This window comes from Juglans microcarpa x Juglans regia, chromosome 2D (assembly GCF_004785595.1).
Source record: "Juglans microcarpa x Juglans regia isolate MS1-56 chromosome 2D, Jm3101_v1.0, whole genome shotgun sequence".
Classification (NCBI taxonomy): Eukaryota; Viridiplantae; Streptophyta; class Magnoliopsida; order Fagales; family Juglandaceae; genus Juglans; species Juglans microcarpa x Juglans regia.
Window position 1 is genome coordinate 13,462,630 of NC_054596.1, and position 23,288 is coordinate 13,485,917.

The 23,288-nt window shown below is 36.5% G+C and overlaps 1 protein-coding gene across 1 annotated transcript; it reads left to right on the forward strand.

Moving 5' to 3' along the window:
- Positions 1–1,877: 1,877 nt before the first annotated feature.
- LOC121250827 (systemin receptor SR160-like) lies at positions 1,878–6,002 on the forward strand. The gene has a single exon (XM_041150056.1). It carries the CDS (start codon positions 2,164–2,166, stop codon positions 5,755–5,757), a length of 3,594 nt encoding a protein of 1,197 aa, XP_041005990.1. The 5' UTR covers positions 1,878–2,163; the 3' UTR covers positions 5,758–6,002.
- The last annotated feature ends 17,286 nt before the right edge of the window (positions 6,003–23,288 follow it).

The window sequence follows — 23,288 nt, forward strand, 5'->3', positions numbered from 1 at the left end:
AAGATAAACATTATTTTTAACCCAAACTCTCTTCTAGATATCCATTCCTACAAAGCTAACAATTAATAAAGTCTATAGCTAGAGAGCATATATAGAGAGGCTTGCCAAACAATGAAGAGAGACTTTCTTTAGGTGGGTTCTACTTTTTTTTTTTTACTAATATTTCGAATTTATCTTAATATTTTATAAATTAACTCGATAATTATTTGGTGTGTGTGTGAGATGTGATAATGTTTAGAATTTCAATTAGAAAAATTCTATACGGAAGTGTTACGCTATACAACTGATCCACTTAATCGATTTGCTATTTATCATTTTATTTTAATATTTAAATATGTATATTTAAATAGAAGAATAAAAATAACGAATTATTAAGTAAATATGTGTAATGTAAGATTTCATTATAGCATTTATCTTTCAATTAATAGTCACTAAAGGTGCATGTTATAATCTATTTGACGGATATTTAATATTATCCGAAAAATTATGTCACAACTATAGCTATTATATTGTCTATTTCATGTTGATATATAAGTCTCCCATATTGGATCTTAAAATTCAAACAGTTTAATAGATAGATGGTAATCCATAATTATAAAGATATATAATCGAAGCAACACCTACCAATAAATTCACCATGAAAGCATATGAAGAAACCCTGGCCAAGAGCATCCAACGAAGAACCCTGACCAAGAGCTTCCCTAAACAGTCAGTCTTTATTAGGGAGTCCAGTCAGTAAGATTATCTGTCCCAAATGCTAGATCTCCTACTTACCATTAAGGCTCTAGAACTGGGAGGTCTTCGACGTACTAAGAACATTTAAAAGTGGCCATAATGCTGTCTTTATTATAGTTGAAAGTTAGATATTCAACCGCACGTGTAATCAAATGTAATGATTATTTCTTAAAAAAAAAATTGTAATGATGTTTCAATTGAAAAAAAGCATTTTAGATGAGAGGAAAAATATTAAGTTTTGCTATAAATTAATCACATCATCTATCTCACATTTATAATTTTTTTTTATGAGATGTAAGAATATTTTTTATAAGATATAAAAATATTTTTTTTATAAAATATGAGATATGATATGGTAAATAGTAGTTGATAAGAAATTTTTTTCAAAAATCAATGATATTGATGGAATTGGATCTTAGTTCATGCATGGAAGTTCAAAAAAATTGAATTTTAAAAATATATAAAGAAAAGAAATAATTACACACTAATTTATGAATGGTAAGGATGTAAATATTTATTTTTCTTCAAGTCGATGATATTTTATCTATAGATTTGAGATATAAAAAAGAGTAATGTTATACATTACATTTATTTTATTTTGATCATATTAATTAACATGTGGTATATTTATTATTATTAAATAAAAAAAATATAATAAATAATTATTTAATGATAATAAATATAAAATATTTTATTTAATAAAATAAAAATAAAAATAAAATAGACATGAATGATATTGCAATATATAAAATTTTACATAATAAAGGGAGTCGTTCACTAGATCTTAGAGAGAAAAAAAAGCAGTACTCCTACAAACTACAAAGTACAAACAGCCAGAAAAGAACTTAATTAATCCTCGTGAACAGAAGAGAGTTATATATATATATATATATATTAATTAGGAGAAGGAATCTCCATTAATTGACAGTAATGGACCAGTCTTGATCACACGTACGCAGAAAGCTAGAGAGACAAAGAGACAGCTTTAAGTGAGAGAGAGAGTGTGTAAATAAAAAAGCACGAGAGAGAAACTGAGGAGGGAAACCATTTTGAGCGTATTAATTAACACAAAAAATCCAAACCATCGCCTTGATCTCGGTTATTTGGAGTCTTGGACACCAATAAGACAGGCAAAGAGAGACAGGAACATCGTAAACAAGGACGCAGGCACAGAAACCAGAAAGCTTAGCGAGAGAAGAGAGAGAGAGAGATATTGGGTCGCAGAGCATGCATGTGAGAAACAGCTAGCTGTTTTCTTTGATAAATACCCTTCTTACTTCCTCCCTTCGACTTTTTGACTCCTTTGATCTCTCTCTCTCTCTGTTCCAAAGCAACAAAACCCACTCTCTCAAAAATCAGAGCTTTCTTTAAGCTCTCTCTAATGGCAGCTCTGAGACCCTAAAACACCTACTCCTCACAGCCTCCAAAATGAAACCTTTCTGCCCCTCCAACTCTCACAGGTGTCTTTTCCTCCTCTCCTTCACTTTCCTCTTCCTCCATGCTTCATCAGCATCCTCCTCTTCCTCATCCGGAAAGTACGCCCAGCAACTCATCAACTTCAAAGACAGTCTCCAAAACTCAACCCTCCTCTCCGACTGGCTGCCCAGCCGAGACCCATGTACTTTCTTCGGTATTTCCTGCAAAGGCTCCCGGGTTTCCTCCATAAACCTCAGCTCCACCCCTCTAAGTACCAACTTCAGCCTCGTCTCGGCTTTCCTCCTCTCCCTTGACCACCTCGAAACCCTTTCTCTGAAATCCACCGACCTCTCCGGCACCATTTATTTTGCTCCCGGATCCAAATGTAACACGTTATTAACCACCCTGGATCTCTCTCACAACAGCCTCTCCGGCTCTCTCTCGGACCTCTCCAGCTTGGCTTCTTGCTCGGGCTTAAAATCGCTCAACCTCTCTAACAATATTCTTGACTCTCCTTCCTCCGCGAAAGACGCTCCGAAACTCGGTCTCGAGGTTCTTGATCTCTCTTACAACAATCTCTCCGGCTCGACCGTTGTCCCCTGGCTCTTTCCGGGTGGTTGCAACGGTTTACAAAGCTTGACCTTGAAGGGAAACAAGCTCACGGGCGAGATAGCGGGCGTCTCCACCTGCGACACCCTGCAGTATCTGGACCTATCGTCCAACAATTTTACTGTGGCTATTCCTTCTTTCGGCGATTGCTTGGCTCTAGAGCACCTCGACTTATCTGGCAACAAGTTCTCAGGGGATATCGGCCATGCCCTCTCCTCGTGCAGCCATCTCGCCTTCTTGAACCTCTCCAGCAACCAGTTCTCGGGTCCCATTCCGGCGCTCCCGGTGGAGAACCTGCGGCTCCTTTGTCTCTCCGGAAACCATTTCCTGGGTGAGATCCCTTCGTGGCTCGCCGGCGCGTGTACTTACGGTGTCCTTGTGGAGCTCGACCTTTCGGCCAACAACCTCTCCGGTGCGGTCCCGACCGGTATGAGCGCTTGTTCTTCGTTGGAATCGTTTGATATCAGTGACAACAAGTTCTCTGGTGAGTTACCGATGGAAATCTTCGTAAAGATGAGCAATTTAAAGAAGCTGGACCTGTCTTTCAACATTTTTCTCGGTGCTTTGCCGGATTCTTTGTCGAAGCTTGTGGGGCTGGAGACGTTGGATCTTAGTTCCAATAATCTTTCCGGCACTATTCCTAGCACTCTCTGCGAAGCTCCCGGTAATAGCTGGAAAGAGCTCTTCTTACAGAACAATCTGTTTACGGGTTGGATTCCCGCGAGTTTGAGCAACTGTTCTCAGTTGGTTTCGCTAGATTTGAGCTTCAATTATCTCACTGGAAAGATCCCTTCAAGCTTGGGAACGCTGCCGAAGCTCCGGGACCTGATAATCTGGTTGAACCGGCTACATGGGGAAATCCCACATGAGCTCATGTACATCCAGACGTTGGAGAATCTGATCCTGGACTTCAACGAGTTGACGGGGACTATTCCCTCGGGGCTAAGCAACTGTACCAATCTGAATTGGATCTCCTTGTCGAACAACCGGCTGAGTGGTGAGATTCCAGGGTGGATCGGACAGTTGTCGAACCTTGCAATACTCAAACTGAGTAACAATTCCTTCTATGGGAGTATTCCGCCGGAGCTTGGGGACTGTAAGAGCTTGATATGGTTGGATCTCAATACCAATTCCTTGAATGGATCTATTCCGCCCGCGCTTTTCAAGCAATCTGGGAATATTGCGGTGAATCTCATAAGCGGGAAGACGTATGTGTATATCAAGAATGATGGGAGCAAGGAGTGTCATGGAGCTGGGAATTTGCTTGAATTTGCGGGGATTAGTCAAGAAGAGCTTAATAGGATTTCGACCAGGAACCCCTGCAATTTTACTAGAGTATATGGAGGTAAGATTCAACCTACATTCAACCACAATGGGTCTATGATTTTTCTTGATATTTCCCATAACATGTTGTCGGGTAGTATTCCCAAGGAGATTGGGAGAATGTTTTATCTCTATATATTGAATTTGGGCCATAACGATTTCTCGGGAACAATTCCCCAAGAGCTTGGGGACTTGAAGAATCTCAACATTCTCGATCTCTCTAGCAATAGGCTTGAAGGGTCAATCCCACAGTCCATGACTGGCCTTTCTTTGCTCACGGAGATTGATCTGTCCAACAACCATCTCACCGGAGCGATTCCTGGAATGGGGCAGCTTGAAACGTTTCCAGCGTATAGGTTCCAGAATAATTCAGGGCTCTGTGGGTATCCTCTTGCTAAATGTGGCGAGAATCCGGACTCGAGTTCGAATTATCAGCACCAGAAGTCCCATCGGAGGCAAGCATCCCTTGCTGGGAGTGTGGCAATGGGATTGCTGTTCTCCCTCTTCTGTATCTTTGGCTTGATTATAGTTGCCATTGAAACCAAGAAGAGGAGGAAAAAGAAGGAGGCAGCACTGGAGGGTTATATTGAGAGTCGTTCCCACTCGGGCACAGCCACTGTCAGCTGGAAGCTAACTGGTGCCCGTGAGGCATTAAGCATAAACCTTGCCACCTTTGAGAAGCCCCTTCGGAAGCTGACTTTTGCTGATCTTCTCGAAGCAACAAACGGCTTCCACAACGACAGCCATATTGGTAAGGGTGGTTTTGGCGATGTGTACAAGGCCCAGTTGAAAGATGGAAGCATTGTAGCCATCAAGAAACTCGTACACATTAGTGGACAGGGTGATCGGGAATTCACTGCCGAAATGGAAACCATTGGGAAAATTAAGCACAGGAATCTTGTTCCACTTCTGGGTTACTGCAAGGTTGGGGAAGAAAGGCTCTTGGTTTATGAGTACATGAGGTATGGAAGCTTGGAAGATGTTCTGCACGAGCAAAACAAAGTTGGGGTCAAGCTGAACTGGGCTGATAGGAGAAAGATTGCAATTGGGGCTGCGAGGGGATTGGCTTTTCTGCACCACAATTGTATCCCACACATCATTCACAGGGACATGAAATCGAGCAATGTCCTGCTTGATGAAAACTTGGAAGCCAGAGTCTCTGATTTTGGAATGGCCAGGCTTATGAGCGCTATGGATACCCATTTGAGCGTCAGCACTCTGGCTGGAACTCCTGGCTATGTTCCTCCTGAATACTTCCAGAGCTTTAGATGTACCACAAGAGGTGATGTTTACAGTTATGGCGTGGTCTTACTTGAGCTGTTAACCGGGAAACGACCAACAAATTCGGATGATTTTGGCGACAACAATCTTGTGGGGTGGGTTAAACAGCATGCCAAACTGAAAATCATTGATGTTTTTGATCCTGAACTCATGAAAGAGGATCCCAACCTTGAGATTGAGCTTTTACAACACTTAAGGGTCGCTTGTGCTTGCTTGGATGATCGGCCATGGCGGCGTCCCACAATGATTCAAGTCATGGCAATGTTCAAAGAAATCCAAGCAGGGTCTGGGATGGACACTCAATCTACCATTGCCACCGAAGATGGAGCTTTCAGTTCAGTAGAAATGGTAGAGATGACCATAAAAGAAGCCCCTGAACTAATCAAGCAGTAGACCAACAGTCCCAACCAGTTTTCAAGCTCATTCTTTCGAATTAAGAAAGGAGAAAGGTGGAGATGAATTTTTCAGCTTCCCAAAATTTTCCCCTCTTCTCTAGAACTTTTAAGTGGCATAAAAACTGCTTTTGTATCTCTACCATTTAATGTATGTAATCCTTTTATTTATACATAGAATGTTGTTGAACTCTTTATGAAACGTGTACATAACAGTTTCAGTCGATGCTCTGTTTTGGTTCTTAAGATTTTCTTCGTGAGTGAACTTTTCGTTCAGGTATAATCCCCATCCTCAAAAGGAGCCATGCATTGAATCGGTGATGGTGACTAAGTGGACGGTTCTTTTGGCCCTTTCTTCAGGCTGCTTGATTTTGTTTTCTCGCTGATCTTTCTTGTGATGTTTCAACTTTTGAACCATTTTTCTAACATGAACAATATGCCAAAGCATGCATGTCCCCTTTATTTCTAAAAACAAATTACTGCTTCTATATATATTCTATATATTCATCTGTGGCATCAATCTCTTCTTTCTTTGATTTTATCCTACTTTCTCCGTCACCAAAATATTGTCCAAAAAATCCATCCAAACATCAATATTTTTATTTATTTATTTTTATAGGAAATCAACAAACTTTATTCAAGAAAGCAATTACAGATATTTATCAAATCAAATGACGTGAAAAAAAAAGTCTGGAACACAATTCCATTACATCTCAATATTTTCAACCCTCCAAGAATTACGAGCAAGCTGATGAGCTGCTCCATTCGCTCTCTATATACATGATTAAAAGAACAAGTGCCAAAATTTTCAAATATCTTATTTATTTCCTCTATTTCTCCCTGCTAATGGTCAAATTAACATCGAAATTGTAGAAAGGTTTATGCATTCCAAGGAACTTGTTTAAAAGACAAGTGGATATATATGTGGCATGCATCATGCATAAAAAATTCAAAGAAAATCAGGTAATGAATCCCCCATAAAAGGCCGCACCAAACATGTATATGTATGGATCAGATAATTGAAGTGAATCGCTCCTGCAGCAGCTAGCTACAAGGGTTTTGGACCATTTTATTTATTTCTTTTTGGGTCAGATCAAGAAATGAAGGGACCATCTGCGTGGCTTTAAACCCCTCAGAGTTCTTTACTTGTACGTTTCTCGCCATTCACAACTATCCATGGCTGGACCATTAATAAAATATAAAAACTTGTCTCTTTTTCCATCGACAAGGTGCATGCCTCACACGTACTGCCCTTGACCTTGCAAATAATAAATTTTTTTTTTCTGTTCTGGCTGTGAATTCAGAATTTATATGTATGCATGCATGTGTGGTACCTCTTTTTTAGGCATATATATATATATATATATATATAATATGCACGAATTGCATTATTCAAGTAGCTAGCATGCAAGAGCATGAATTGAATATAGTACTATTAGCTAGACGTTGTTATAATAAGAAGTTGTTGTTGCCCTCGATCGATGAACATTATCGACAGCTTGTTGCTTGCGATCTTGACTTCTAGTAAGCAGCTTGCAGCACCAAATTATCACCCACTCTCCCATGGGCAGTGCACAGTACTGCACATGGCTCAAAATGTCTTTTCGGCTTATAAAATATATATATATATATATATATATATATGCATGTATTTATAAGATAATTTATAGTTTGCCCCCCGATACTCGATCGAACTTGATCTCATAAACCATCCTGATCCTGTTAACTGTTCATGGATTCGTAGTCATGGATTTAAATAAGAAAAAAGATAATGGTTTCACGGTGGGAAGGGAAAAGTATATATATATTTGGTAGGTCATGTTCAATCTTGTCTCATGCATGAAATTTGGAGTTGAATTATCGGTCGAAACCATATATAGTACGTACTAGAAATCGGCTTTATATGAAAGGTCATCGATCCCTTTTTGCGAACAATAAACTGGAAAACACGTACCTAATATTTGACTCGTCAAAAAGCTACATTAACAAGGATTGAAAAAAATCTATGCATATAATTTGATTCAAATGATTGACATATATAGTTAAAATGTATTACATCAGTACTCTGCGAAAAAAGAAATTGATATGCTTGATTGTAATGCATGTCCATGGAAATGGAACCCAAGGCCGAGAGACATCATGATCACCATGACTAATTGGCACGCTTGTTCAAATATAATTAGCACATCCATGCATGCATTTTTCCATTCTATGCTAGCTAGCTAATACCAACTAGCTTTAACAGGGTTAAGAAATTCAACGGGTACTTACTAAAATGCATAAACCTAAAGTTTCATAATAATCCTCGTGAATAAAGTCAATACGTACCGTTCTAATTAGTTTAGGTATGAGTCTTGGATCCCAAGAAAAAGTGGGGAACCAGGCAGCTTCGTTTGAATTTCTTCCGATCGAGCGGCCAACTATATATGCTAATGTGCTGTTTATAAGCTGATTAATGTGCTCATGAGCTGTCCACGGAATCAACCATGCGTGCATATATATGCATGCTTTGTAAATTCATCTTCTTTTTTTAACACTCTGTTTCCTTTTGTTTCGTTTTGAGGGTTACAGCTTGCTCGCTTTAAATTCTAGGCTGTGATCACTACAGTAATACGTACATCGTAGTACCTTGAGCTAGCTAGGTTTTGGGTTTGGCTTCCATTTTGTGAGTTCTTGCTGCCTGGATTCCCCCCGCATGGAAGGAAGTCTATCTCAGCTCGTACGTACTATGTTAGCACCTCTTTTAAGATTATTAATTTTAATTACAAATTTTAAATATACAATTTTTCTCCAAGTCTTTTGTAAAAAAAAAGTAAATCTCGTTAAAAAAAATTAATATTTTTTTTTTCACACTTTCTCAGGTTATGATCCATTTCTTTTTTAGAAGTTTACACAAAATTTATCTATTTAGAACTTATATAAATCATTTCCTTTTAAACGCAGCTATAATTAATATTAATTTACATCTTGGATCAGTTCAAATGGCACATTCTGATCACTAATTTCTTGGTACGGGCTTGTGATCTATATATATTGTATATTGGGTTTTTTTGTTCAAATAATCAAAACCAACTAAAAAAAATGTAGGAAACTTCAGTCATTCAGTTTGTATTCCAACATGATATTATAGGAGATCATGATCGATCTGGCCAAAGGTAAAAATACGTTTTAGGGTAATTCATATTGATAGGAACCTTGCACAGTTACACCGAATACGAACGTACTCTCCTTATCACAATGTAGCCCAGTTTGGCTGGCGTTCACTATATTAATGTTTGTTGCTCAACATTAATTAGACTATTATATAGAGGTCAATTAATGACAACTCATGATGTCTCTCTAGCTAGGAATTAAGACTAGTCATCAAATCGACATATGTTGTCTTTTATGAAAAAGCTTTAGTCGTAAAGAAATTTTACAAAAATAAATTTACAAATTGACGTAATTTAATGTGTGATACGTTAGATTATAAAACTATTTTTATTATAAAGTAAATCTAATATATCATATGAAATTTCAATCATTTGTGAGTTTATTAATTTTGTGAGATCTTATATAGAGATAAACAGAAACCGACACAGCCGACTACCATCGATGAAAACTGACCGGCTACGTCAGGAACAAGCATTTTAATGTCTATATATATATATATATATATATATATATTGATATTCTAGTTTTCAATTTAATGTTCTTTGAATGAGACAAGATAAGAACCTCTTTCATTTTCTTTCATCTCCAAGTAGTTCTAAATGTCTTAATTACTAAGTAGTCATGAAATGATATGATTTATTAAACTTAATAAATAGATCATAAAATTCCTAATTCTCTGTTCCTATCCTACATTCCAAAAATCTGCATATATGTGATTAGACCAATTAATTAATACTTTTGCTGTCAATACCTAATTTATAAGTACTTATAAATATTAATGCGTACTGTATCGCTTCTAATTATAATTGTTTTGCCAAATCATTTGAAAACAGTACTGATCCTGATAAATATATATATATATATATATATATATTCATGTTAGATATAATTTTCTTTTTTCCTTGCAACAAAACAAAACTCAATTAATTGCACCGGCCGACAGCATTTGGAATTAGCCATATTACAAGTATTAATGGATTGATCACTAATTAGATGTCTGTAAATCTTGATGATGCTCCATCAACACAGCCTAACTTGTCCATGTACAGCCTTCTTTTAAGCATCATCGGTTGACAATATGAAAGCTACATAAACAAAATACATGGCTCAATTACATTCTCGTGTCAATAAAGATCTTCTGTAAACTGTGTCTTAGACCAAATCTTTCAAATGATAGTAACAGGTTCAATAGTGTTCTTTATAATATGGGTCCAGTACTTCAGTGTTTCGTGACTGTTTCTCATCTTACAAAATACGCGCGTACCCATCATGATATACATGGTCCATGAGTACTCATTAGTCTTTTACGTTCCTTAGTGGCTGAGTTTCGCCTTTAGTACTGATCTATCCTATCTACCATAGTACTATAATATTATGGGAAGAAAAATTCTACTCATCATCTTTATGCACATCATACACTACATATGATTTTTAGATTTTTTATTTCTTTTCACTTACCAAATGTATGATATATAGATGATGAGTAGAAAAACTCAATTAATAGTTTAGAAGGAATAAAAAAAATAATGTTAAAAAAATAAAAATAAGTATATATAATGTATGATGCTTGAGATGATGAGTAACAAAACTCTTTAAATTATTTTATATGTCAATCACTTAAATAGACAGGCTTTTAGATCGATGCTATAACTAGTATCGATGAGAAAAAAAAAAAAATAGTATTTTTCTTAAAAGAGAAGATTCGTACGTATTGGTGTGATAAAATTCTTGCTTGCTAGCTAGCTGTAACACCTAAGTGGCGGCCTTGAAACCTTGAAGAAATTAATGTTCCTCCAAGGCATTTCCGGTTTGTTTGGTAGGGTAGTTTATCCCCCAACTCAGCTAATTGCCAGTGTCCTAAACTTTTTAAGAATCCCCACAGTCGACATATATAGTTTTCAAAGTAGCCGATCAAGTATTGCTGTCACGCGCAAGGTGGTTTTGGCTCTGTTTGGGACAAAACATGTTGTTGTGCGAGACAGGCTAGGGTTTGCTGCATGGTTAAGGTTCTTGTGGTGCGCACACTCCCAACTAGAGCTTTCAACCCAACACGCTCATGGGGTATTGGCAACACGTGGGGTCGTCCAATGGCCTACCTTCTTTTGTCTAACGGGTTACCCTACAACGTCTCCTTCCCTATTACGCTGCTGTCTCTGTCCGGTCTCCCGTAAAAACTGACCGGAGAAGTGATTTCTCTGCCGCCGTTTGATCGCTTAAAGATCGGTATTATATCAAACTAAACTCGATCAGTATTTTATTGATCATGAAGTACGTACTTTATTTTTAATAATAATAATATACATTACAAACTAGTATCTTACTTTTCATGCATAGAACTCATCATCATATTTTTTTTAATAGCAATACTATATTTCATTTGACATTTTGTCAACCCAATCACTTGCTTATATGACACATTTAAATATATAGTTTAGTATGAACTACTTTAAAATGAAGATCGACATTTAAATTTCTTTTTCACTATTTCTGCTAACAATGGCGTCATACCACATCATCAATCTAGCTAATTCCTATTATAGACGGACCCGATATTTTGGTTTTTGCATATCGTTCTCATATATAATGCGCCCTACTTCTCCATGGGTTGGCTAATGAAATAATAGGAGGTGCGTTGGATGCCTCACCAACTTAAATTAGGCTTTCGCCACATCATCACTTTTTAAAACAGTTCGAAATATATAGACCAATGTGGATCGAGATTGTGGGGGTCCACCTCTCGGACAACAAGCCAACCCCTAAATCATCAAATTTGGTCGGTCCAAAACCAACTTTATGTAAGGTTGTTTTACGTCGTCCTTGATGATCTTGTATAATATGTTTCGTTATCAACTCATGACACGCCGGGTGTCTTGTCTTTGATGATCATGTCCCATTGTCCATACAAATTAAGGCTTGCAAATTGTGTTTACAAGAACAATTTTATCTTTATATTTGATTCTATATATAGATCATAGATCATAATAATCGATGCGAGTTTTGTAATTAGGTGGTTAATTTACATTACAGTTATTAATATAAAGATTTCCTTAATAAAAGATTAACATTCTCGTTTTAAAAACATCCCATGTTAAGTTAGTAGAATTGAGGAAAAATCTTAAATTTCCATAATGTAAGCAGTGGTCTATGTATAGACTTTACAAGGGAATCAAAGAATATTTGTTGTTACATCACAGTAGAGAGCAACCATCACAACTATACTCTGCATGTGCATGATTCTAGAATCTGTTATGGCTTTATTGTAGGTGCAATAGTGTGATGTGCTGTGTGTGTGACTGTTTGCTATGTGACAGTATTTACATTAGAAGCACATATGCTAATACGTCCCATTGAATCCAAGGGAGTGTCAACCACATTGAGACTTGACTTGAAGTGATTGAATTTTTTTGCAACTATTAGCTGAGTAAGAACATAAGCAATTTGGTCTTTGGAGCTGCAAAAGGAAATTTTTAATGTATTGGCAACAACACGATCACTGACAAAGTGATAATCTATATCCATGTGCTTTGTTTTTGAGTGATAAACTGGATTAGCACATAGATAGGTGGCTCCAAGATTGTCACACCAAAGTGTTGGTGCTTGATGTAAATGCAACCCGAGTTCTCGAATAAGTGTTTGAAGCCATATCAATTATGTAGCTGTGGATGCTAAGGACTTGTATTCCACTCCAGTGGAGGATCTTGCTGCAATTTTTTGTTTCTTTGAGCTCCAAGATATAAGATGCTTGCCAATAAATATGCAGAAGCCTCCTATGGATCTTTAGTCATTGGGGCAACCACCACAATCCTCATCGGAATATGCTTGAAGAACAAAACTGGATGGAGATGCAACAAAGAGACCACGGTTTATGGTACCTTTGAGGTATCTTAGAATTCTTTTCAGTGCACACCAGTGAGTGAGTTTCGGTGAGTGCATAAATTGACAGATTTTATTCACTATAAAGGATATATCAGGTCTGGTTAATGAGAGGTATTGAAGACCTCCAACCAAGCTACAATACAATGTAGGGTCATCAAAGTCAGGGGAGTCAAATTTGGAAAGTTTGAGGGATGAGGCCATTGGGGAGGACATAGGTTTGGCCTGCAACATGTTGCTACGTGTGAGAAGGTGTTTGATTCCTTTGAGAAATTAAAATACAAGTAGATGTTTAATCAATTTCTAGACCAAGGAAAAATAATAAAAGACCCAAGTCACGAACTGGAAATGCAATGCTCATGTCATGAATTAAAGTGTTGATGACAGACGACTTAAATGCAATGATTACTATATCATCGACATAAACAAGTAGAAAAACACGAGTATCACCATGATTGAGTATAAAGAGTGAAAGGCCAGCTTTAGAGGCTAGGAAACCATACTCAGCTAACCATAAGCTGAGCTGAGCAAACCAAGCTCTTGGTGCCTGCTTGAGGCCATAAAGAGCTTTGTTAAGCTTGCACACATATTCTGGATGAACTTAATCCACAAAGCCTCGAGGCTGCTGCATGAAAACATAATCAATTAGAGTACCATGCAATAAAGCATTTTCAATATCTAACTAGTGCAGTGGCTAGCTGTGAGAGACTACAATGGAAAAGATGAGCCGAATCGTTGTTGGCTTTACTGCGGGACTAAAAGTTTCATGGTAATTTATGCCAAGCTGTTGATTCTTCTCTTCATTCTTTTTTAACAATTTCATTTTTTTCACATTCTTTATCTTTATTTTTTTGTTCTATACTTGGTTTCTAAAAACATAAAGTTGAGTGGTAGTTCAGGATCTTTATATCTAGATTTTAGGCATGTACATAGGGAGTTAATGCTTGTTCAATTTCCCCACGCCATAGCTCTATTTAAGGGTTCATCTTTTAGATAGATCATGAGCTTTGATGTAACTCATATAGTTATATACAATGCAATCTCTCCATGCTTCCTAGTTTGGGAAAGGATAACTTATGTTTTGGAAATCTGGTTATCTTTGAGTAGAAAGTAAGGCACCATTAATTAGCTAAGAGTATAGGTTGTGGTTTAAAAATAGATTTTAAGAAATGTTTTCAGAAAACAAAAAGAAACTCAATCTTTTTTCCTTGTTCTATATCCCTTGCAGTCGAAGTCACTCCACAAAATTTGCATAAGTTTTTGCAGTTTATTGTACCTTTGGTACATCAAGTTTAAAGATGGCAAGAGAAAAAAAATGAGACTCTAATCAAATTTAAGCATGTGAATACAAACCAAAATTTAAGCAACTTCAAAAAATGCATCTACAAAAAATAAAACGCATCTTCAAAAACCATGAAAACACAGAAAACAAACAATGGAGGTCGACGATGATGCCACGTCAGACTGCATGGTGGTTGTCGGTGGCGACGAAATGCGTGATGGCTGACTGGTTGGCATCGAAATGGCTATGGGTGGCTACGTCGGGCTGCCTGTCGTTGGCGTCAAGCTATTGGCATGGAAATGGTTGGGTGGCGATGGGAGACTGCAACGAGAAGCAAAATAGAAGTAAAAGACGTAGGGTATTTTAGGTGTTTTGATGTAGTCATACCATTGTGTTACAATGTACATTGGTGAAGTGGCGATAACTTATTGGCTGTTGATCTAAAAGGCTAAAACGTACATGACCACTTCAAAGCGAAACTAATTAAATTGTTATTTGCCAATGGAATCGATTGAATTATTCATCAAAGCAAGTTAAACACATAGAGAGAGAGAGAGAGAGAGAGAGAGAGAGAGAGAATGGTGCAGCATTCATGTACCGACAATTGAGCGCAACCATGCACTAATCTAGTGTAGTATTGATCAGGACATGGGCATGAGTATGTGAGTGTACAATGTATACAAGGACTCTTCCACCTTTGACCTTGCATGCATGAAGGCACTGTATGCATGTATGATACAAACAGGGCATATGTTTTCACTTTAAAACTGAATTGCCTCCATCTCACCATGGTTCTTCAGGTAACATGCATGCATGTGATGCATGTGGGCCTTCTCAGTTATGTTTATTCCAGAAAATCATGGTAAATGATGCTTGGAGGAATCCACATATATGGTTACTCAACGTACCCTTCCATTTTCTGCATGCCAACCAGATTTACTTGAACACATGCTTGGCTTCGCAATTTTATCTCTCTATAATCCCGAGCAGTTTGGCAAACAATGCATATAGTACTGTAAGAGTGCTCAATTCATGTACAGTGTCTATATCTCTTAAACTTTTAGCCTTAGAATTCAAGTATAAGTTCTAATAAAATTAGCAAATCCCAAGTCTACTATCAATTCGCTAGTCAAGGAAGAAGAAGCTAGCGCATAACAAGTCTTTTTTTTTCTTTTTTGAAAAGCAGGCAATTACATATGACAAAGTTATTAAGCAATTATATACAAAAAGACAAAGGAATGTTTGGTGAAATAGAAAGATATATATATATATATATATATGTAATCATTTCTGTGTTTTTCATCCTGTTGACTCGTATAATGTGGTTGGTCTCTAACAGAATGGACTTCAACTAATATAAAAAGTAATGTTATACACCACACTCTCATCCTATTTTGATCATACTAAGTAGTATGTGGCACATTCATCACCATTAGATGATAAAGAAGCATGCTATAAATGATCATTTAATGATGATAAATGTGCCACATCATACTTCGTAAGATAAAAGTGAGATGGTAGTATGGTGTATAGAACTTTCCTCCGAATTAATATCAACCAATTCCATCTCACTTTTATACAAAATATTAAGGCTTCTCTCCCGAGCTTTTCGTAGGATGGATTGAATTCATTCAAAAACAAATTAACATAAATAATCAGCCCACCAGATGTGTACATAGCTAGGAATCTATGAGAATTTATAATAATCTTTTATCGAGAATATATATATATATATATATGTTGGGAATAGACCGGTTATCAAAAGTCTAAGTTGAAGTAAATAATTACCGAAGCAAAATAGAAATAAAGGGAATAAGAACAAATACACAAAGAATACCAAGATTTAAGTGGTTCAGCTCAATGTGAGCCTACGTCCACTGGCGGGGTCAGTCTCAATGAATACACTATCAATAAAAGATGGAGTACAGAGATTAATTACAAAATCCAATTCTCAAAGTGTCAAAACACTCTTAGGAATATCACAAAAAGGGCCTCTCTTTTCAACTACAAAAGTCAGTATCCTTAAAAGGTTTAAAAGTCATAAATAAATGTTAAAACATTCATATTTATACTGTAGCGATGCAAACCCTAATTTACAAACATTCACTCGAGCAAACGTTAGGGTTGTCATCCTGCTCAAGCTAAGTGTTGAGTGGGTATTGAGCGAAACTCTCTGGATGCCATACTGCTCCAGTTGAGTGTTGAGCAGCTGATGAGCGAACTCTGTAGAAGCCATCCCGCAAGAGTTAAGAGTCGAGTGGATGCTGAGTGAAGCTCTGTTTGTGTCCAGCTCGAGCTCAGTGTCGAGCAGCAGATGAGTGAACTCACTGAGTGAGTCTTTGCTCTAGTGACAGAGACACCGTTCGAGTGACCAATCCTTAGAGGTGCTTTTTCAACAGGATTCAAGCCACCTCTCAACAAACCTCCACCTTGGCTTGAATTCTACAAAGCCTAACAAGAATTCATTAACCAAAGAACTGACCCCCTCCACCAAATCCCCTAAGGGAATCAGATACCTCGAACATCAATCAAGTACAAACAAAGTTTGAACTTGTAAACTGAAATCGACTTTGTCATCATATCTACTGGATTTTTAGTAGTAATCTTCTGAATTTCTAACACGCCTTTTGTAACAATTTCTCGAAGAAGATGATACATGACATCAATATGTTTTGTTTTCTCATGATATATTTGATTTTTGGTCAAATGTATTGCACTCTGACTATCACAAAACATTGAAATTACATCCAGCTATCAACCCAAATCACTGATCAGACCTTTCAACCAAATGGCTTCCTTAACAGTCTCAGCTGCTACTATATACTTTGCTTCTGTAGTTGATAAAGCAACAGTAGATTGTAGTATTCTTTTCCAACTAATAGCAGAACTACACAAAGTGAAAACATACCCTATCAATGATATTCTCTTATCCAAGTCCCCAACATACTCAAAATTAACATAACAAACCACCCTTGAATCGTAGTCAGTTTCTATATCAAAGATTAAACCAAGATTCGAAGTACCTCTTAAATACCTGAGTATCTAATTCACAGCCTACCAATGAGCTCTACCTGGATTAGCCATGTACCTGCTAACAACACACACTGCTTGTGAAATATTTGGACGAGTACAAACCATTATATACATAATACTGCCAACTGCACTGGAATAAGGAATACTAGCCATGAACCGTTCCTCCTCATCCGTCTGAAAAGATAGGGATGCTGACAGTTTAAAATGTGTAGCAAGTGGTGTACTTACTGGTTTGGAATTAGACATTCCAAATCTCTGAAAAGCTTTCTCAATGTACTTTCCTTGGGACAAGTACAACTATCCAGCTTTCCTGTCTCTATGGATCTCCATCCCTAAAATCTTCATTGCATCACCTAGATCTTTCATTTCAAACTCATTTCGGAGTTAGGTTTTCAACAAACTAATGTCAGATATGCTTTTAGCAGCAATAAGCATATCATCAACATAAAGTAGGAAATAAATGAAAAACTCATCAGATAACAACCTGTGATAAATGCAACTATCATAATTACTCCTCACATAGCCATGATCTATCAGAAAGGAATCAAAACATTTATACCATTACCTCGGAGACTGCTTCAAACCATACAATGATTTCTTCAATCTACACACATTATTTCCTTTCCTTGAACAATTAACCCCTCTGGCGGATGCATGTAAATGATCTCCTCAAGCTCACCATACAGGAACGTTGTTTTAACATCAAGTTGTTGAAGCTCTAGGTCATGCATTGCCACCTTGGCAAGCAACACCCTAATTGAGCTGTATTTCACAAATGGAGAAAAAACTTCATTGAAATCAATGTATTCTCTCTGACTGTAGCCTTTTGCAACTAAGCTTGTCTTGTACCTTGCATCTACAACACCTTGGATTTCCTTTTTTCTTTTGAAGACCCATTTGTAGCCAACGGTCTTCGTCTTCTTAGATAACTTAACCAAATCCCAAGTTTGATTATTGTGAAGAGACTCAATCTCCTCAGTCATCGTTGCACACCATTGCGCACATTCCTTACTTTTGACAGCTTCTGAATAACTGGAAGGCTCCTGACCATCTATCTCCTTTGTTGTAGTATGTGCATACATCACCATGTCTACATGAGCATATCTTTGAGGTGGTTTGATATGCCTCATCTGTCTACTAGTTGCAATATTGTAGTCTTGCTCACCCTGTGTGCCATCATCAAAATCAATATCATGCTCATCAGTAATAGCATAATCTTGGGTGCCACTTGGCACCCTTTTTGAAGCCTCAACCTGCAACTCCACCTTCTTGCCATTATCTTGTTCTTCAAATGTAGGCACAGTAAACTCCTTTCTCGGATTAAGCATAAACTGTTTATCAAATACTACATCCTTACTAATTACAAACTTGGGTGATTTAAGATCAGTACACCATATCCTAAATCATTTCACCCCACTAGCATATCCAATAAATATGCCTTTCTTTACCATTGGCTCAAGTTTTCCATCATTCACATAGAAATATGCAGGATAACCAAAAATCTTTAAATTGGAATAATCACAGGGAGTACCAGACCATACCTCATTTGGAGTTTTTAAACCAGTAGCTGTGGCTAGAGAGCAGTTAACCAAATAGCAAGCTGTGTCGATTGCTTCAGTCCAGAAATCTTTAGACAAGCCAGCATTTGAAAGCATATTGCGGACTCTCTCCAAGAGAGTCTTATTCATCCGTTCAGCTACACTATTTTTCTATGGAGTATGTCTCATTGTGTGGTGCCTCACTATGCCTTCATGTTTGCAAAATCCATCAATGTCACATCTGTAAAATTTCATACCATTGTTGGTTTGGAGTCGCTTAACCTTCTTGCCTGTTTGATTTTCAATCAAAACCTTCTACTGTTTAAAGTTAGCAAATACGTTGTTCTTGTCTTTTAAAAAATAAACTCAAACCTTCCGTGAGTAATCAACAATAAAAGTAAGCAAATACTAGGCTCCACCTTTCAATGAAACAGAGCATGGACCCCAAATATTAGAATGAATATAGTCCACAATACTTTTAGTTCTGTGAACCCCTGTAGTAAATTGAACCCTGCACTGTTTTCCAAGCATACTATGTTCACAGAATTCAAGTTTTTCTATCTTCTGATCACACAACAAACTCTGCTTACTCATAATAGACATCCCATTTTCACTCATGTGACCCAAATGCATGTGCCATAGATAGATAATGTCTCAGTTAGGATTATCTAAAACAGACACCGTAGCTGCACTTGTCACTATACTACCTTGAAGGAAATAAAGATCATCTGTCTTATCTCTTTTTATTACAATCATGGAGCCTTTACTGACTCTAATAGCTCTACTTTCACCGGTGTACTGAAAACCTAAAGAACCAAGAGTGCCTAAGGAAATAAGATTTTTTTTCAAATCTGGAATGTGTTGCACGTTAGACAATGTCCTAATAATCCCATCAAACATATTAATCCTAACTAAACCCACCCCAACAATTTTACACGCCATATCAATTCCCATCAAAACGGAACCACCGTTGACTGGCTCATAGGTAGTGAACCAATCATTCTTGGGACACATGTGAAAAGTACAAGCTGAGTCCATGACCCATTTGTCATCATAGTGACTATTTGGGCCGCTAATTGCTAGGACAATATCTACGCAGTTAGACTTTTCATCAGCAACGCTAACAACATTAGAGGAACTAGTGCATTCCTCTTTATTTTTCAATTTAGGACACTCATTTTTGTAATGACCAATTTATGATTGTAATGACATTTAACATTTTTCTTATTAAATTTTGACTGTAAACTGTCCCTGAATTTACCCATGTTCTTCTCTGAATTTCTCTCATTTGATCTACCCCTACTAAAGGAACCCTTAACAAACAAACCGCTGGGTTGATGATCCATCCCTTCAAATTCAATTTTGTTCTCAATTCCTTAGAGTTCAAAACAGACTTCACATTTGCTAAGGAAATAGTATCTCTACCATGCAACATTGAATTCACGAAGTTATCAAATGACATAGGCAACGATTACTAAACAATTAAGGGTTGATCCTCTTCTTCAAACTTAATGTCAATATTTCTCAAATCCATAATAATCTTATTAAATTCATCTAAGTGTTCAGAGATAGAAGTATCTTCCTTCATTTTGAGCGTATATAATCGTTGTTTAAGATACAAACGGTTAGTGAGAGATTTCTCCATATACAAACTCTCAAGCTTAGACCAAAGACCGGTAGTGGTCTCCTCATTGGCAACTTCTCTAAAAACTCCATCCGATAATGACAACAAAATGGCTCTATGTGCCTTTTCTTCATCTTCTATTGTCGGTGCAGGAGAATCATCGAATACCTTCCGTCCAATACTTTCAACAAGCCTTGTTGTCGCAGCAAAGCCTTCATCTTGATGCGCCATAAGCTAAAGCTGTTCTGACCATCGAATTTCTCCACTTCAAACTTTACCATAACCATCCCTCAAGATTTTGCACAGAGCCTGGCGCTCTGATACCAGTATATTGGGAATAAATCGGTTATCAAAAGGCTAAGTTGAAGTAAATAATAGCGGAAGCAAAATAGAAATAAAGGAAATAAGAACAAACACACAAAGAACACTAAAATTTAAGTGGTTCAGTTCATTGTGAGCTTACGTCCACTGGTGGAGTCGGTCTCAATGAATTCACTATCAACAAAAAATGGAGTACAAAGATTGATTACAAAACCCTATTCTCAAAGTGTCAAAACACACTTGGGAATATCACAAAGAGGATCTCTCTTTTTAAAAGTCATAAATGAATGTTGAAATATTCATATTTATACTGTAGCAGCACGAACCTTGATTTACGAACATTCTCTCGAGCGAACGTTAGGGTTGGCATCCCGCTCAAGTTGAGTGTCGAGCAGCTGATGAGTGAACTCTCTAGAAGCTATCTCGCTCGAGCTGAGAGTCGAGCAGGTGTCGAGCAAAACTCTCTGTTTGTGTCCAGCTCGAACTCATTGTCGAGCAGCAAATGAGCGAACTCACTAAGTGAGACACCGCTGGAGCTGAGAGTAGAGCGGGTGTCGAGCGAATCTCTCTGGATGCCATACTGCATACTGCTCGAGCTGAGTGTCAAGCAGCTGATGAGCGAACTCTATAGAAGCTATCCCGCTCGAGTTGAGAGTTGAGCAAGTGTCGAGCGAAGCTCTCTATTTGTGTCCAGCTCGAACTCATTGTCGAGCAGCAGATGAGCGAACTCACTGGGCGAGTCTCAGCTCGAGCAGCAGAGACACTACTCGAGTGACCAATCCTTAGAGGTACTTTTTTAACAGGATTAAAGCCACCTCTCAATAATATATATATATATATATTATATGCATAGGAATATTCTATATTTTCCAAATAAATCGATGATATATTTTTTTTAAATAGAGATACCCTCGTACTTAAGAAGACTTTTAAGTTGTACTTTTAAGTTGTATAGCTCTTCATATTGAAAGGCAATGAAAGAATACAAATATATGCCAGCTCTTGTAGATATTATAGGAGTGGTTCCATTATAATATCGATCGACCATGCATGCAGTATAATAGCCAGGAGGCAAGAGGTATTTGACATCGCGATTGAGTTGCATATATTTCTCTTTAATTTGAGAATTTGAGATCAATTGTTGCTTGAAGAGGACTTGAATCTCTTACAATTTCTATATGTATTCTACGGATTGGAGTGAGATCAAAGAGGTGTATACATATAGAATGGGTTGAACCATATTTATTGAATAGAGTTATTCTACTCAGCAGCCATATACTATATGCCTACTAAAAGAAACAAAATATAAAAAGATAAGAAATAAAAGCATGTATGTGATGTAAGACTGCTAAAAAGATAAAATATAATTTTTCTATTCAACCCTAAGTAAGCTAAATCCATGTTCCAAAAATGATATTTACCTTCCTTAGGCCATTCCATGTACACTCCGGTTTTCATACATATTAATACAAAAATATGTATGTTTAAATAAAATAATAAAAATGATAAATCATGTATTAATAGGTGGTATAAAAATGATAAATATCATTTTTCTTTAAGGTAACATGCATCATGTCTCGGTATCTCTTCTAATTTTAAAAAAAAAGAAACAGTATCCCATCCAATTACCACCTTTAGGCTGAATAAGCCCTTTTTTCTCAATTTTGCGGAATCAATTACATAAATGATCACACAATCACCAACTTAATTATATTAAAATAAGAGAGAGAGAGAGAGCATCGTCGTTGTCGTTGTTTCTATTCTAGCTGGATCTGCCCACGTTTGTTAAGCCAGGTGCTGGCCCCACCTTTGCCTGTAGATAAGGAGGATGAAACGACAACACAGCAGCAGAGACGGCCCCGGTTTAATGCTCTCTTCTCTTTCCTTTCGTACTGCAAAGTCCTGAATAGTTGTATGAAAACATGGCCACAGTGTCATGTATTGACTATTCCAATCTTTAAATTTTGATTAATATATAATTTTTTATTTTTAACTAATCTTTCAAAATTTAAAGACTATATTAAATTAAGAGAAATATTTTGAGATTCGAATTTGTGTCCTGAATGCTTTTTTTTTTTAAGTAGTATTTTTTAATAATGTTATAAATTTTTTATTTTTTTTAAATATTTAGAATGATTAAAAAAATACATAAAATAAAAAAATAAAAAATAAAAAAAAACTTTTTGACTTTTCGGTAGATTTTCGTGTTAGATCTCTCAGGAGATATAGCACTACTCTTAAATTAATCATCACATTCTTTATAATAATAAAATATTATTATTTTTTATTATTTATATTTTTTCAATTAATTTTTATTTTATTTTTATAATTTTCAATAACCTCTAACAATTATATTTATTTCATTTTCACAATCTAACAATCTATAATATAATAATCTCATATGTATATAGATGGTAAAATCTCATATGAATAAAAATTTCATATCTATAATATAATAATCTCAAAAAATACTTTTAAACTTGTTATAATTCTTTTTATATTTGAAAAAAAAATTACTGTAACTTATATTTTGGATAAAAATAATTGAGTTAATTCAATGTGAAATAAATATAAATGATATTTATTAAATTTAAAAATGAAAATCTATTTAACTAATCCAAAACTAATGTACTCACATATTCTAGACCTAGTCCTCCTCAGCCTTTTCCGTCTTTGCATTTTCTTTTTTTTTTTTATATGGTCCGTAG